At 48.5% G+C, this 15,900-nt stretch overlaps 1 protein-coding gene across 1 annotated transcript in view; it reads left to right on the forward strand.

Moving 5' to 3' along the window:
- LOC111144440 (PEAK1 related, kinase-activating pseudokinase 1) overlaps positions 1-6,895 on the forward strand; it is a 46,723-nt gene extending 39,828 nt beyond the window's left edge. Inside the window, exon 6 of the mRNA XM_022498749.1 lies at positions 5,625-6,895. Within this exon, the coding sequence (XP_022354457.1) occupies positions 5,625-6,818 (1,194 nt within the window). The 3' untranslated portion in view covers positions 6,819-6,895. The remainder of the gene's footprint in view (positions 1-5,624) is intronic.
- Positions 6,896-15,900: the final 9,005 nt, after the last annotated feature.

Genomic DNA, 15,900 nt, shown 5'->3' on the forward strand with positions numbered 1-15,900 from the left:
TTTGTAAAGGTCTGAGTAGACAGAGGTGAACATAAGGTTCTTCTGGAGCTTGTAATTCAGGAAGGGAGACAACCACTGAAGATACTGTTCTGCACGTGTTAGAGCTGGAGAGAGCCAGGCCTAAGCATCATCTTGAGCAATAAGAGTAATTGTATCGATTAAGCATTCGCTCAGCAACAAGTCTCTCGGGTGTATTCACTCCATGACCGCACAGTGTCCCAATGCAAATAGGCTTTACAGATGGGGGATGGGAGGCACAAAATGATTAAGTAATCTGCCCACAGCTAGCCGGCAGCTGAGCTGGCTGCGAATGGTACTTTGTTTTGCCTGCAGCACCTCTGCTACCATCCTGTCAGTTAAGAAAAAGGAAGTTCCGAGAAGTTAAGAGACTAGCCCAAGGTAACACAGCTCTTGAATCTTTGCCACGGGATCAGAGCTGTTGCGAAGGAGAAAGAGAGCACAAGCAGGGGGAGCAGCAAGGAAAGGGAGAGGGAGAAGCAGACTCCCCGCTGAACAGAAAGCCCGATGTGGGACTCGATCCCAGGACCCTGGGTTCAACCCGAACCAAAGGCAGACGCTTCACTGACTGAGCCACCCAGGTGGACCATGGTTTTTATATTTCTTTCTTTCTTTTTTTAAAAAAGATTTTATTTATTTATTTAGCAGAGATCACAAGCAGACAGAGAGGCAGGCAGAGAGAGAGAAGGGGAAGCAGGCTCCCCGCTGAGCAGAGACCCCCCCCCCATGCGGGGCTCGATCCCAGGACCCTGAGATCATGACCTGAGCCGAAGGCAGAGGCTTAACCCACTGAGCCACCCAGGAGCCCCGGTTTTTATATTTCTGAGAGCTTGTCTCGTGCGCTGGGATATCTAGGCCCTCCTACAGTAATGCAGTTAGCCCCGTTCTCCGAAGGACAATGCGTAACACCCAGCTTTCCCAGAGGAGGTGAAAAACAAGCCTTCCTCCTTATTTCATTAGAAATGTAAACCATAAGGAGACAGGAGATAGCCCCCGCCCTCTAAGGAAGGCAGTCCCTGGGCGTCTGATCTGACTTTGCCAGAGACTCGGTAGCTCAAGGACTACCTCGGTCATGTACCGGAAGGAAATCCAGAGAACAGCTTCAAATATTCAGAGTCTAGGGAACAACGGCATCAATTTGCAAGCACGCCGGGCTGGGTAATTGTGGGGTGGGGGCTTTTGGAACGTCCTTTCCCATGTGCAGCTGTTCCACTTCATTAACGCCGCAGTCTAGACGGAACTCAGTCATCTGGACGCCGCGGGCCAGAGCGGGCCCCCTCCGAGCCGCTGCCTCCCCGTCCGCAGCTCACTTCGTCTGTGGCTGGGAAGCAGGAGCCTGGTGCCGAGTCCCCATGAGCAAACGCAGGCTCGCACCTGCTCCCACGAGACGCCGGGCCCCCTGTTTATGGGCTCAGCGCCCTGCAGCAGCGAGGAGATTAAAGCCGGCTCTCAGAGCCCCGCTCCGGGAATATGCGGTAGGGGAAAAAGAAAAAAAAAAATCATCAGCTGTGTGCGAGTTTCTGGAGCTGCTTTATTCCTCAGTCAGCTCCAACTCCGGTTCGGTAATTAGGGACCTGTGTTAAGCCAGCTGGGCCTTCTTTGTTTAACAAACGGACTTCGCCCAGATTTTTAACCGCGAATGAGGCTGTGGCTCTGAAGTTAAAAGTGAGACTTGGCTCAGCAGAACGTTTGAAATTGGAGCTGAACCAAAGGTTTGTGTGGTCTTGCACCAAAACCCAAGCATAAACTCCCTGAAGATGAGGTGGAGGGGGCGGAGGGTGGAGAGAAAGCCTCTCTGCCCCCGCGCCCCTTCCTCTACCCACCCCCACCATGCAGTGCTGTGAAAACCATCTCAGGGGGCGCCCGCCCAGGCCCCCCCACCTTTGCACTGTGCTGACTCGCTGATGCGCGCAGCGAGGAAGCCAAGGGTCCTAGCAGAGGACTAGCTCGCTGATTTTGAAACGCATCCAGCCCCGTTGCCATTTACTCTGCTCCTTCATTTACATGTCTGTGCAAGCTGTCCGCGTGTTTGCTGGGCCCCGGCCTTTGATAGCCTTGAGAAAAGGGCTCTTTGGAAACAGTTCCCAGGCCCTGGCCAGCTGCACCCTTCAGGTTTGTACAGTAACCCCCCCAGCCAGCTCTGGGTTGCCTCACCACGCGGCTCCAGCCAGACCTGCAGAGCAATCACCATGGCAACCCTTTCCAGTGAGTGCTGACCGAGGGCCAGGCACTGTGCTGGGAGCCACACCTGCCTTGTGTCATGGACCGCTCACGATGGCCCCGGGGAGAAGGGACCTATCACGGCCCTGACTACAGAGGAGAAACTGGACTGAGACACACCAGGTCGGTCCTCATTACTTGTGGATTCTGTATTTTTGAATCCACTATAATTTATTTGTAACCCCAAACCCTTTTCTGTGGTTGCTGCACACGCAGAGTAGGGGGAGATTGGAGTGACCCAATGGACGAATTCCCGGCCCGGGGGTGACAAGGCAAGGCCCTGGCTTCCTGTCTCAGTGCTCACCTGTTAACTAGGGGTCCTTGCTGTGGTCTCTCGATGGCCTCGTTCCTCCCATGTCTGTGTTTTGGGTTGATGATTTCACTGTTGAAAATGACCAAGCTAGGCACTGTAGTCCTGTCTGGGGTTCCCGGGTGCCAGAGGGCTGTGGTGTGGGCCCTGGGAAAGTGTTAGATAAGCTTCGTTTGAGACTGAGTTAGGTGCTGTTTGCCGTGAGTTCTTGGTTAGCGAATCTGCACTACCAGCTGCTAGAGAGTCTTGAAACAGAAACACCCACAAAATGAGGTTCCGTACTGGCGAGTTGGCAAAAATCCCGTGACCGGACGCTTGTCAGAACTTTGCCTTCTGTTTCGCTTCAGAGCACTGGGTCGATGTTCGCTCGTATGGTGTTTGTGGCTACTTGAATCACTGCCAGTGTTTGCAGAGCTCGGAGGTGAGCCCAGGTTTTTCTCACTCCCGCCGCCGGAACACATCTCACTTGTACAGTCTTAGGCAAATCATTTAACCCCTCAGAGCCTCTGTTTCCTCTTCCGAAGCAGCATCTGCCTCCTCTTTCCTCTTCAGGTTGTCTGAGATGTAATGAGACACTGTGTGAGAAATGCTTGGCGGGCACAGGGCCTCACACATGCGAGCATGAGGCTGCTGTCTGGTGGCCGAGAAGCTCTCACAGGAGAGTGACCTCGACAGGTCCGTGCACTGTAGTTGGGATCAAGATGTGATACCACTTTTTGAGAACTGTAAATTCCCTTTCATTTTTTTTTTTTGGAAGAGTTTTAAAAATATATTTATTTGAGAGGAAGAGAGAGAGAAAACAAGCAGTGGGGAGGGGTAGAGGGAGAGGGACAAGGGGCTCGATCCTGGGACCCCGGCATCATGACCTGAGCCGACGGCAGATGTTCCACCAACTAAGCCACCCAGGTGCCCCCCCTTCCCTTAAAAATGTTTCAGAAGACTTCCATTTAAAAAACCAAATACAGTTGGGTGGGCTAAAATGAAGAGTCTGCAACAGGGCCCCTCAGATATGTGTTCCAGAATCATTTCTGTTCGTGTAACAGGGAGCAATGTCTGGGAGAAAAACATGCGCCATTTGATTTCCGTTTTACTTCTGTGAGAGAGAGAGGACTACATGAGGGTGTCCCCTCCCTTCTTCCCCTCTCCCCATTACCGTTTTTAAAAGTTTCCTCAGAGGCTGGACTCTGTTACGCTGAGAAGGTGTGTACAGCCGCGGTCCAAATAAGTCTCTGGGAGAGGATGCTTGCAGCAGGACTCCTGAAGATGTCCCTCCCCCTTTAGCAGGTGGCGCTTCACAGACACTCCTGTGATCCCTCGTGTGCGGCAACGCAGCAGCCCAAGGGGTCATCCTGGGTCGTCTGCAGGATGATAAGTTACAGGTAGAGGCGAGGGGCTTCTCTCTGCGAGCCTGCACACCGATCGTCACCTTGCCATAAAGCGTGGCTGAGGCTGCAGCGTATCCTTTGGAGAGAGGGGACCACAGACCATCTTCTGCCCCTTTCGTGTCATTACAGGGACATTGAGGCCTGCCGGAGGGCCATGATGTCTGGCTCGAGACCCTCCGGTTGTGGCAGCCAGAGGAGAGTGAGCGTTGCTCGAGATGCTCGGGTGGCTGGTGCTGTCATTAGTATGGGACGATGTTTGAGAGGCGGGGAGAGATGCTCATGCGGTTCCCCAGAGGAGCTCAAGATCATCTGCTTGTTTATTCCTACCTTCAGTTTCGAGGGTGCCTCGGGCATTTTGGCATCCCTAACCCCGGAGAGCTTTCTGTTTTCTTTGGGCTCTGGGACTCAGCCTCAGAGGCTATAGCGTGCGGCTTCCGTATAGCAGGGCCAATAAAATCGGCTGGCCCCACAGGCCGTGGCAGCTCGCAGGCCTGGCATATTTACCTGGCTAGAGGAACCAGGGCAGCCCGAGGGACCTGGGCCACATCCTCGAGGGGCCTGCTTCTGTCTCTGAGATTCCCTAAGAAAGGAGCACCGCCGTGGTCAGACATACTCGCTGTCAGGTAGCTGCCCTCGGGTGCGAGGGATGGGGAGTCATGCTGACAGCCTCGCACGGTCCTGTCTGGCTTCCTGAGAACTTGTCCAGGCCACACCGTGAGCAGACAGATGTCTTCCTACTGAGGAACCCCTCTCCTGCTGGGTTGTATATGGATTTCATGTTTAACTTTTTTTTCAAAAGATTTATTTAGTTTAGAGAGAGGATGAGCAAGCAGGGGAAGAGGTGGGTGCGGGGGAGGGTGGGCAGAGGGGAGAGGAAGCATTGCAAGCAGACTCCCTGCTGAGCACAGAGCCCAACTTGGGGCTAGATCCCAGGACACTGAGATCACGTCCTGAGCTGAAATTAAGAGTCACCCACTTAACAGATTGAGCCACCCAGGCGCCCCTATGTTTAACTTCTAAAGAGATTGCCAAACTGTGTTCCAAAGTGATGGCACCATTTTCCACTCCACCAGCAATGCATGAGGGCTCCCATTTCTCTACGTCCTTACAGACACTATTGTCTGTCATTCTTATTATAGACGTTCTAGCGGGCGTCAACTAGAAGCTCACTGTGGTTTTGATTTGCATCTCCCTAATGAATACTGATACTGAGCATCTTCTGAATGCCTGTGGCCATTTGTATATGTGTTTGGTAAAATGCCTATTAATATCTTTTGCTCCCTTTTGATTAGGTAGCTTATCAACTAATTGTTGAGTTGTCAGAGTTTTTTGTTCAGTTTTACCAAGGAAATCATTTATCAGCTGTATATTTTGTAAGTGTTTTCTCCAGCCTGTGACTTATTCTTTTCTTTTCCTTAATGGTATCTCTAGAAGCACAAAAGAAGAATTTTGATCATTATCTACTTTTTTTCTTTTGTGGACCATGCTTTTGGTGTGGTATTTGACAACTCTTTGCCCAGCCCAGAGTCTCAAAGATCCCTGTGTTTTCTTTGAAAATGCACATTTTGAGCTCATACGCCTAAGTCATCGTGGTCCATTGCATGTACAGAGTAAGGGTTTCAGTCCCAACACCATTTGTTGAACAGGATGATGGAGTCCCCTCCTGACCTGACTTTGCCTTTTCCCTGCAGATCTGCAAAACCCCTGAGCCCAAGACAGCCTCCTACTGCAGCCCTTCTGTGCCCCTGCATTTCAACATCCAGCAGGACTGTGGCCACTTTGTCGCCTCGGTGCCCTCCAGCATGCTCACCAGTCCGGACGCACTCAAGGACCCTCTGCCTGCACCGCCCTCACACCCCCCTGCCCAGGAGCAGGACTGCGTGGTGGTCATCACCCCAGAGGTGCCCCACCAGACCGCCTCTGACTTTGTGCGGGATTCGGCCACCAGCCATCAGTCGGAACCCGAGGCTTACGAGCGGCGCGTGTGCTTCCTGCTTCTGCAGCTCTGCAACGGGCTGGAGCATCTGAAGGAGCACGGCATCATCCACCGGGACCTGTGCCTGGAGAACCTGCTGCTGGTGCATTGCTCCCCACAGGCCTCCCCTGGCTCCGCCACAGCCACCCCCACGCCCCCTGTCTCCGCGGCCACCTCCAGTGCCCCCGCCCCCGCTGCAACCCCTTCCCCTGCTGCCTCTCCCTCCCCTTGCCCGGTTGCCGCTCCCCCTGTCGGTGGCACTCCCAGCCTCTCGGCGGCCCCCGCCTGCCAGGACGGGCCCCGTGAGAAGTGCCTGCCCCGGCTCATCATCAGCAACTTCCTGAAGGCCAAGCAGAAGCCAGGTGGCAGCGCCAACCTGCAGCAGAAAAAAAGCCAGGCCCGGCTGGCGCCCGAGATCGTGTCGGCCTCCCAGTACCGCAAGTTCGACGAGTTCCAGACCGGCATCCTCATTTACGAGCTGCTGCACCAGCCCAACCCCTTTGAGGTGCGCGCGCAGCTGCGCGAGCAGGACTACCGGCAGGAAGACCTGCCCCCGCTGCCCGCCCTGTCCCTCTACTCGCCAGGCCTGCAGCAGCTCGCGCACCTGCTGCTGGAGGCCGACCCCATCAAGCGCATCCGCATCGGCGAGGCCAAGCGGGTGCTGCAGTGCCTGCTGTGGGGGCCGCGGCGGGAGCTGGTGGAGCCGCCGGGCGCGTCGGAGGAGCTGCTGTGCGCCACGCTGCACAACTGGATCGACATGAAGCGCGCGCTGATGATGATGAAGTTTGCCGAGAGGGCGGTGGACCGCAGGCGCGGCGTGGAGCTGGAGGACTGGCTGTGCTGCCAGTATCTGGCGTCTGCCGAGCCGGGGGCTCTCCTACAGTCGCTGAAGCTCCTGCAGCTTCTATGAGCGCAGCCCCCGGCCCCGCCCTTGGGCTGCCCGCTTCCCTGACCCCAGACCCCCCCCCCCCAACACCCCACCTTGCCTTGGACACACCTGCCTGCCCCCGGGAAATGGTACCGACGACTGTCAGACTTGGATGTAATATATATATAAAATATCTAAATCCAAAAGACGGCGGCTGTCATTCATTGCCCACTCTGGCCTCTCCATTTCCCCCCAGTTTCTTCCTACAATTATGTCCTCTTCTGGCTCAGCACCAGGGCCTGGGGACGGTTCTGCCAACACAGAAGAGCCTGTACTCTGGCTCCGCTGCCTCATCATGGGATCGCTTCACTCTCTGATCAAATGGCTATTTTAAAAAAAATAACAAAAAACATTTTTTTAAAAATGGGGAATGGAGTCATTAGCAAAGCTCTTTTATTGCCAAGTGCACCGGTGCGTTAATATCTTGGTGGGTTACATTGCATCTAAGCCTCTGAGCAGTGGCTTCAAGACCACTTGAGGTGTCCATATCTCACACTTCTACTGAGATACAGAGGCAGGCCACTCCGCTGTGGCAGGCCACATGCCCCCAGGCGTGTGGGTACCACTTCACCTTCCCTGCTCCCCTCCTCACCCAGCAGTCTCTTGGAAAGAATCCGGACTCAACTGTGAGCCCAGCAGAGGTCCAGAACTCAACCCCACTGCTCCAGATCCGTTTCCAGTGTGCTAAAGGGGTTGCCCTTTGTATTGGTCAGAACCCTGGCTGAATTGGAATCCACCCCAGATGGTTCAAGTGAAGAAACTCTAACGGGACCACTTAGAGAGGCATGGGCAGGGTTAAGAGCAAAAAGGAAAAGATGAGGCAGAAGCAGGGGCTGAGGTGGGAGAACTAGCTATTCACCCTCCCTTTCCGACCTGTCATCCCCAGGTCAAGCCCAAGGGGGGCTCAGGGATGGAGTTGGTGGGAATGGCCTCTGCCAGGAAGGGAACGGGGAAGGCTGGGCTGGGGGACACGGGGCAGGCAGCATGCCACCTCTTCCCTAGACTGTGATAGAGAACAGAGGTGCCAGAATAAAACAGAGGTGTCCCTGCTCCCAGACCAGTAGTCTCCCAGCTGTCCTAAGCTCCATTCAGTTTCCATCTATAAAACTCCTGTATTCAACACGCTTACTGGCCCCTACTCCCTACTGCAGTCAATATTTGTCACTGTGCCTTTAAAGCACATGGAGAAAATTAGAAAGCTCCGGATCTTTCCTCCACAAACTAGACACACAAAATGTTACTAATTACTCATTTGAAGGGAGAAAGCCCCAAGACCCTTGGATTTCTACCTAAAGGGTAATCTTCCACCTTGCGAGCTAATTAATTTCTTAAAACCTTGTTAATAACTATGGACAATTGTAAAACAAATGCAAAGATCTTAATGGATGTCCTAGAAATCTGGGGATGTGGTTAGCAACCAGGACAGGGAAATCTCACAGGTCCTCTTCTGCATGTTAATTTCACTCCTTTCGGACTACAGGTAAATATGCCCCCATTTCCCTGTGACAGCCATGAAGACAGCACCTGTACGGGGCACACTTGTCGATTGTTGCCTGAACATTGAGGAAAGAACTGAATAAGCCAGCTTCCAACTCTATTTAGACAAGAGAAAAGAGCCTTCGGATATGAAAATCATTATTCTTCATAGGACCAATCTGTTTCGGGGGCAATATTTTGTCAGTGGTTTATTCCTGGGAATTTTCCAGGCACACCCTCCGCCCTTGATTTGCTGTCTTTGCTTTCTCGTCTTTTCTCGCTTCAAGGAAATGAACAGTGGGGAGGGAAGAAGCAAATATTCTGCCAAGGGAATGCAGTGCTTCTTGGAAACGCATGTCTCAGGAAGCATATTTTGAATCTCTGAATGAATGACACCTTTTGGATATGCCACCCACTTCAGGAAAAAAATTTGACATCGTGGAAAAGGTTTTAAAACCAAAATGAATCCAAAGGTAAAGGTGAGAAGTAATTATCACGATAAAGTCCAATTGAAAAGAATGGTAACAAAGATCAAACCTACTTTCTGAGCTGTCAGCCAACCCAGAAAAAGCAGAAAACAGCTGCTTGCGGAATTCTTTGTGGGATGGTAGGAGGCAGTTTAGTTCGTCATGAGGAACAGGCCTTTTCCCAGTGTGTGGTTCTGAAGGGAATTTGTCAAGGATTTCCTTGTTTAAAGACATTGGATAATGTCCCCGATAGCAGGGTTTGTTTTTTGGTTTTTGTTTTTTTTATAAGACATTTTCCTAGACAGGGCAATTTCTTATATTCACTATTGGCAAAATCCAAGTGGGTAACATAGTCCCCCCCCCCATTTCCATCGGGGGGACTATACAGGATACTCGCCACCCTTCGTCTCCATGGGTTGTTGGCCTTTTCCATAAAGACTGCACATTTTCAGTTGGGCAAATAGCATTAGCCACTCTAAATTCAGGGCTCAACGTAACTGGGTTTTGGAGTTTTGCTTTATCTTTTTATTTTTTTGCCTCAAAGTACACCTGCAATGCACAACTTTACCTCCCAGAAGGCTCAAGCGCTAAGTAGATGAATTCCAGAAACAATATTTTGTTCCCCAGGGCTGAGGTTCAGAGACAAGCCGGGACTTCGGTATGAGGCCGGGCTCCTACCCCTTGGCTCCTCCACGCTCCTGGCATCTGTACACTCATCGCCTCCTTTTTGCTTGGCTTAAGACCCAGCTACTGGTATTTAAATCTCCAGATTTTTGTTTTTTCTCTCCAGCTCTGAGTCAGGTCGCCCCCATATCCTGTTCTCATTTGTAATCTTGGTTGTTAATGGGGCCTTTCCCGTTTTCATGCCAAGATGTGGAATCTTTTTTCTTCTCCTCCGTTCTTTCCTGTAGGCGTTACGAAGCCGCACATCTGAATTATTCTATCTTTGCCAGAAGCAAGATATGCACTTCAGGTGATTACTTATTTATCATAACACGTGGCTCAGATCTAATAAGGCAGGGCTCTGGGGAGCCACAGTTACCAGTCTGTGTAATACTTCCTGGTTTTCCAGAGCTCGGGGCTGGAGAGATCTTTTTTGTAATATGCACTTGCACACAAACAATTAAAATGATCTCGAAGAGGGAAGACATATGTTACTTTAATGACTTCTCTGAAATCCCTTCTTTAAATATACAGCTAATAAATGAGACAGGCCTTTCCCACTCTGCTATCTATAAATCTTTGAAGATCTCAGGATAAGCTTATTAATCTCATTAAAAGTAGTAGATTTGTCATATAAAACCTGCTTGGCATACTTAATAGAGGGCGATGTGAATAGAATTGATTCATTAGAAACCAAAATTTAACCCGACTGATGTCATTGCTAAAAAATAGAAGACAAGAATTAAATGACTGGGGAAAGTACCATGGGGCGAATATTTGTTAAGAACAATGACTCTTCTCTTCTCCAGTGCTGATTAATGCAGGTTAAGGGACAGCCAAGGAGACCTACTGCAGACTAAAGATGTTCTGGAAGGACTCGCGCTCTGGAAGGTTATTTAGAAGGTAGCCAGATGGGTTCTGGGGCCTCAGGAAAGGAGTCCAAATTAACCTAAAAATGATATCATTTATTTAGGGAGAACTGGGATCTGGCCAGAACGTCCATGATCCATTTGGAACCTTCCTGAGAACTGGTTGCTCAGTCTTCTCTGATCCACATCTTTTCCTCCCAGAGCTCGACGACACCTGTTCCAGCTCTCTGGAGTAGGGAAGGCAAAGTCAAGTTTACTCGGAAGCCTTCTGCAGGGCCACAAACCAGCTTGGTATTGAATTATACCAGTGGGAATTTGAACATACAGTGTTAGCACACGTTATAAAATGCTGGGTTCACATATTTGTAGATCCTTTCCTAGAAATGAGTATAGCTATTTCAAAAAACAAATAAACAAAACAAACAAAAAGCAACAACAAAAACCACCGTCCTGAACCTGGCTGTGCTAGACCATGAAAAGTTAGATGTTCTGTATTAGGACTTCTTGAAGGTTATTCTTCAGATTTCTGACTTACTGCCTTATCAGGGATAATCGGGCATGGAGACAAATGGACAGAATGCAGCATGGAGGTGTAAGGAGGGAAGAGAAGACAGGAAATAAGAAAGCAAGAGTCAAAGACAAACCACCTGCTTTACTACTTGCCTAGAAAAAGCCCAGATAACTTCCCACAACCCCAGAAGGGGATTCATGAGTCTTAGTCTATTCAAACTACTACAAAACAAACAAACAAACAAAAACAACAACAACACACACACACACACACACACACACACACACACACACACACACACAGACTGGGTGGCTTTTAAACAACAGAAATTTATTTGTCATGCTTCTGGAAGCTGGGAAGACCAAGATCAAGGTGCCAATAGATCTGGGTCTGGTGAGGATCCACTTCCCAGTCATAGGTGGACATATTCTTGCTGTGTCTTGGATTGGTGGAAAGAGCAAAGGAGCTCTCAGGGGTTTCTTTTTTAAGGGCTCTAATCCCACCGATTAGTTTTCACCCTCATGACCGAACCACCCCCCCTTGAGAATTAGATTTCAATGTATGAATTTTGGGGGAATGAATATTCAGTCTAGGGTAGCACTCTTATCAGCCCTTTCCTGGAATTATCTGGACATGTGTATGTCTATTCTATTCTCAAAGATCGCCAAGGAGTGGAGGCTCTACAGAACTCAAGGTGGTATAGAGTTCAATTTCACTTTGTAACAGATTCCTTTAAAAGTCAGAAAGGCTTTAAGAATTTGTCTTTTACTTATGTCCTTTCTTTACTATTCCCATCACCATGATGATGGGGACAATTTTCTATTTTCCCAAAGAAATAACAGAGATTTCCTCTCCCCTACCCCTCAGTTTTACTTGTTTCATATCTTCTGAGTATATAAAAAACATCACACATCACTAAAAGCCAAAATTACTCAAAAAGAATATATATACTCAGAGAAGTATCTCTCCCCCAAACCCTGTCCCCTTCTTCCATCTTTTTCCCTGGCTTCTGCCTATCAGCCGTAGTAACCAAACTCACTCATTTCTTCTTTACCTTTCTTGTGTTTCTTTTGCACAAATGAGTAGATAGAATACGATTTCTTCTTTCTTACATAAATGTTAGCATACCAGAGAGAAGGGCACTTTGCTTTTCTCTTTTAGCAGTGTCTCAACTAAAACTTCTTTTTTTAAGATTTATTAATTTATGGGGCGCCTGGGTGGCTCAGTGGGTTAAGCCTCTGCCTTCAGCTCAGGTCATGATCTCAGGGTCTTGGGATCGAGCCCCGCATCGGGCTCTCTGCTCAGCGGAGTCCTGCTTCCCCCACACTCTCTCTGCCTGCCTCTCTGCCTACTTGTGATCTCTGTCAAATAAATAAATAAAATCTTAAAAAAAAAAAAGATTTGTTAATTTATTTTAGAGGGTAGGGGTGGAGGCAGAGGGAGCTGGAGAGAGATACCGAGAATCCTCGAGCAGACTCCCCACTGAGTGTGAAGCCCAACACAGGGCTCGATTCCAGGACTCTGAGATCATGACCTGAGCCAAAATCAAGAGGTGGCCGCTTTACCCACAGAGCCACCCAGGCGCCCCTCAACAAGAACTTTAAAGCAAGGAGGTCACTTGATCTCTTGCTTAACTCAGAGAATTAACATAGTTTCATCACCCACCAAAGTGGTAAAATCAACATTTGCGCTGCTTGGGGAGCATGAATTCACCAACATTTTAATGATCCCTTACTGGTATTACCCCTTGGTTCTCAGAACAAGCCATTTTATTGTTTTGGGGAGGTATGGACTGCTTTTCCTCCCAGATGGAAACCCTGAGACTTGTCCCAAACTGCAGTTAGCAGCAGCCACAGACCCCTGAGGTCAATGATGAAATTCATCTCACGTTCTTACTCCTCTCTGGAGTGACTCTGCTAGCCCTTGCCCTTGGAACCTAATGCTTCTTTGATAAATTCTGTGTTGATCCCTTAGGCCAAACCCAACCTAGAGACGATGGCCAGGTCTTCAAGGAAAATACCTCTGGGATAATCTCCCAGAAAGTCTGCAAAGTAGAAACAGATTATGGGACTCCCTGAGGCTTGGCTTTTCCGGGGTCCCAGTGTGGTCCTCTCTTTGCCTGACTTCAGAGCCTTGCAATGTAAACAACAAGGACTCCACTCATGGAAATTTGTTCTGGAACTTGGGGTTAACTCGTACACAAAAGAAGCCTGATGCTGTTGGTCTTGGCAGAGTCCGACAGGAGTCATGTGCTGCTTTAAGGACCTGATGAAAGTTGGGTAGAATGAAGGAACTTGCGGGGTATTCTGTCCCGTGGAAAGGTTTCTTGTGATGGCAAGGGTTGGGGGAGGGGCGTGGGGGCTGTGAGCCGCGCTCTGGGCGGGGAAGGGTGCAGCGTAGAGAGCGCCCTTCTTGGCAAGGGCCGACTGCACCCCTGCAGCTGGGATCAGCAGCCTCCTCCAGCCCCGAATCTCTCGTTTGATAGCAGCCCTCAGGCTGCATACAGGCTCGGCGTGCGCCAACCTCTGCTCCCTGGCTCCTCACTGGACAGTCCCCTTTGTTTCAACTCTGAAAAGGCAGCGGCCCACTGGAGAAAGCACTGGAATGAAGAAAACCAAGGGCGCTATTACATGGGGACTGCAGCTGTGGTAAGATAACCATTTCTGAACAACACGCAGCCCACGAGGGTTCCTGAAAAGGACTTTCATGTGGGCGCACACCGGCGTCTGGGAGCGGCTCTCCCGGAGCAGGTTGCCAGAAGGCTGGGATTATCTCCTTCCCGGGACAAGCTTTGTCAGGTCCAGAATTTCTCCTTGGTGATACCTGTAAAGTTACAGTGAAGGGAAAGAAAGGTGGTAGGAGAGAGACACTTGATATTCCTGGAATGATGGCATTAAGAGCATGCCGCAAGCCCTCAGAACGCCTGTGGCTTGGCTCTGCTGTGTGTCTGAAAATGGACACCGTGTTGTTTAGCAAACAAAAACTGGCCTGCAATCCAGGTCCTTTGTCTAGTTTTAACTCCCTACCTGTCCAGTTTTCCCAACACCATTGGATATTCTTTTTCCATTGGATATTTTTTCTAGCTTTCTTGAAGATTAGTTGACCATATGGTTGTGGGTTCATTTCTAGGTTTTCCATTCTGTTCCACCCAATCTATTTGTCTGGTTTTGCATCTGTACCGTACTGTTTTGACTGTTGCAGCTTTGTAGTAGAGCTTGAAGTGTGGAATTGTGATGCCTCCAGCTTTGATTTGCTTTTTCAAGATTGCTCTGGCTACTTGGGGTCTTTTGTGGTTCCAAACAAATTTTAAGATTGCTTGTTCTAGCTCTGTAAAAAATGCTGGTGGTATTTTGATAGGGATTGCCTTAAATGTATAGATTGCTTTGGTCAGACATTTTAACAATATTTGTTCTTCCAATCCATGACTGTGGAATGTTCTTCCATTTCTTTGTGTCATCTTCAATTTCTTTCATCAGTGTTTTATAGTTTTCAGAGTACAGATTTTTTTGCATTTTTGGTTAGGTTTATTCCTAGGTATCTTACGGGTTTTGGTGCAGTTGTAAATGGGGTCTATTTCTCTTTCTGCTGCTTTATTATGGATATATAGAAATGCAACAGATTTCCGTATGTTGATTTTGTATCCTGTGACTTTACTGAATTAATGTATTAGTTCCAGTAATTTTGTGGTGGAGTCTGTTGCGTTTTCTATATAGATTATCATGTCGTCTGCAAAGAGTGGAAGTTTGACTTCCTTCTTGACAATTTGGATGCCTTTTATTTCATTCTGTTGTCTGGTTGCTCTGGCTTGGACTTCTAGTACTGTGTTAAAGAATAGTGGTGAGAGTAATATTCCTATCTTGTTCCTGACTGTAGAGAAAAGCTCTCAGTTTTTCCCCATTGGGGATCATATTAGCTGTAGTCTTTCATATAAGGTCTTTATGATGTTGAGTTAGGTTACCTCAATCCCTACTTTGTTGAGGGTTTTCATCAAGAATGGATGTTGTACTTGGTCAAAAGCTTTTTTTTTTTGCATCTATTGAGAGGATCATGTGGTTCTTATCTTTTCTTTTATTAACATGATGTATGATGTTGATTGATTTGTGACTACTGAAGCACCCTTGCAGCCCAGGAATAAATCCCACTTGACTGTGGTGAACAATTCTTTTTTTTTTTTTTTTAAAGATTTATTTATTTATTTATTTGAGAGAGAGATCACAAGTACACAGAGAGGCAGGCAGAGAGGCAGGCAGAGAGAGAGGGGGAAGCAGGCTCCCCACTGAGCAGAGAGCCCGATGCAGGGCTCCATCCCAGGATCCTGAGATCATGACCTGAGCCGAAGGCAGAGGCTTTAACCCACTGAGCCACCCAGGTGCCCCGTGGTGAATGATTCTTTAAATGTGTTATTGGATTTGTTTGCCAGTATCTTGTTGAGAATTTTTGCGTCCATGTTCATCAGGGATATTGGCTTGTAGTTCTCTTTTTTAAGTGGAGTCTTTGTCTGGTTTTGGAATCAGGGTGATGCTGACCTTCCATTTCTATTTTTTGGAATAGTTTGAGAATAGGTAGTAACACTTCTTTAAATGGTTGGCAGAATTCCCCTGGGAAGTATCTGGCCCTGGACTTTTGTGTTTGGGGAGATTTTTAGTTACCGATTCAATTTCTTTGCTCGTTATTGGTCCGTTCAAGTTTTCTATTTCTTCCTGTTTTAGTTTTGGTAGTTTATACATTTTTAGGAATTTATCCATTTCTTCCAGATTGTCAGATTTGTTGGCATATAATTTCTAATCATATTCTCTTATAATTGTATTTCCATGGTGTTGGTTGTTATTTCTCCTCTCTCATTTGTGATTTTATTTATTTGGGCCCTTTCTCTTTTCTTTTTGATAAGTCTGGCAAAGTGTTTACCAATTTCACCAATTCTTTCAAGGAACCAGTTTCTGCTTTCATTGATCCCCTCTACTGGGTTTTTATGTTCTTTCAGTTTCTACATCATTTATTTCTGCTCTAATCTTTATTCTTTCCCCTTTTCAGCTGCCTTTAGGCTTTATTTGTTTTTCTTTTTTTAACTCCTTTAGGTG

The sequence above is a fragment of the Enhydra lutris genome, unplaced genomic scaffold (assembly GCF_002288905.1).
Source record: "Enhydra lutris kenyoni isolate GAN:26980312 unplaced genomic scaffold, ASM228890v2 scaffoldscaffold11, whole genome shotgun sequence".
Classification (NCBI taxonomy): Eukaryota; Metazoa; Chordata; class Mammalia; order Carnivora; family Mustelidae; genus Enhydra; species Enhydra lutris.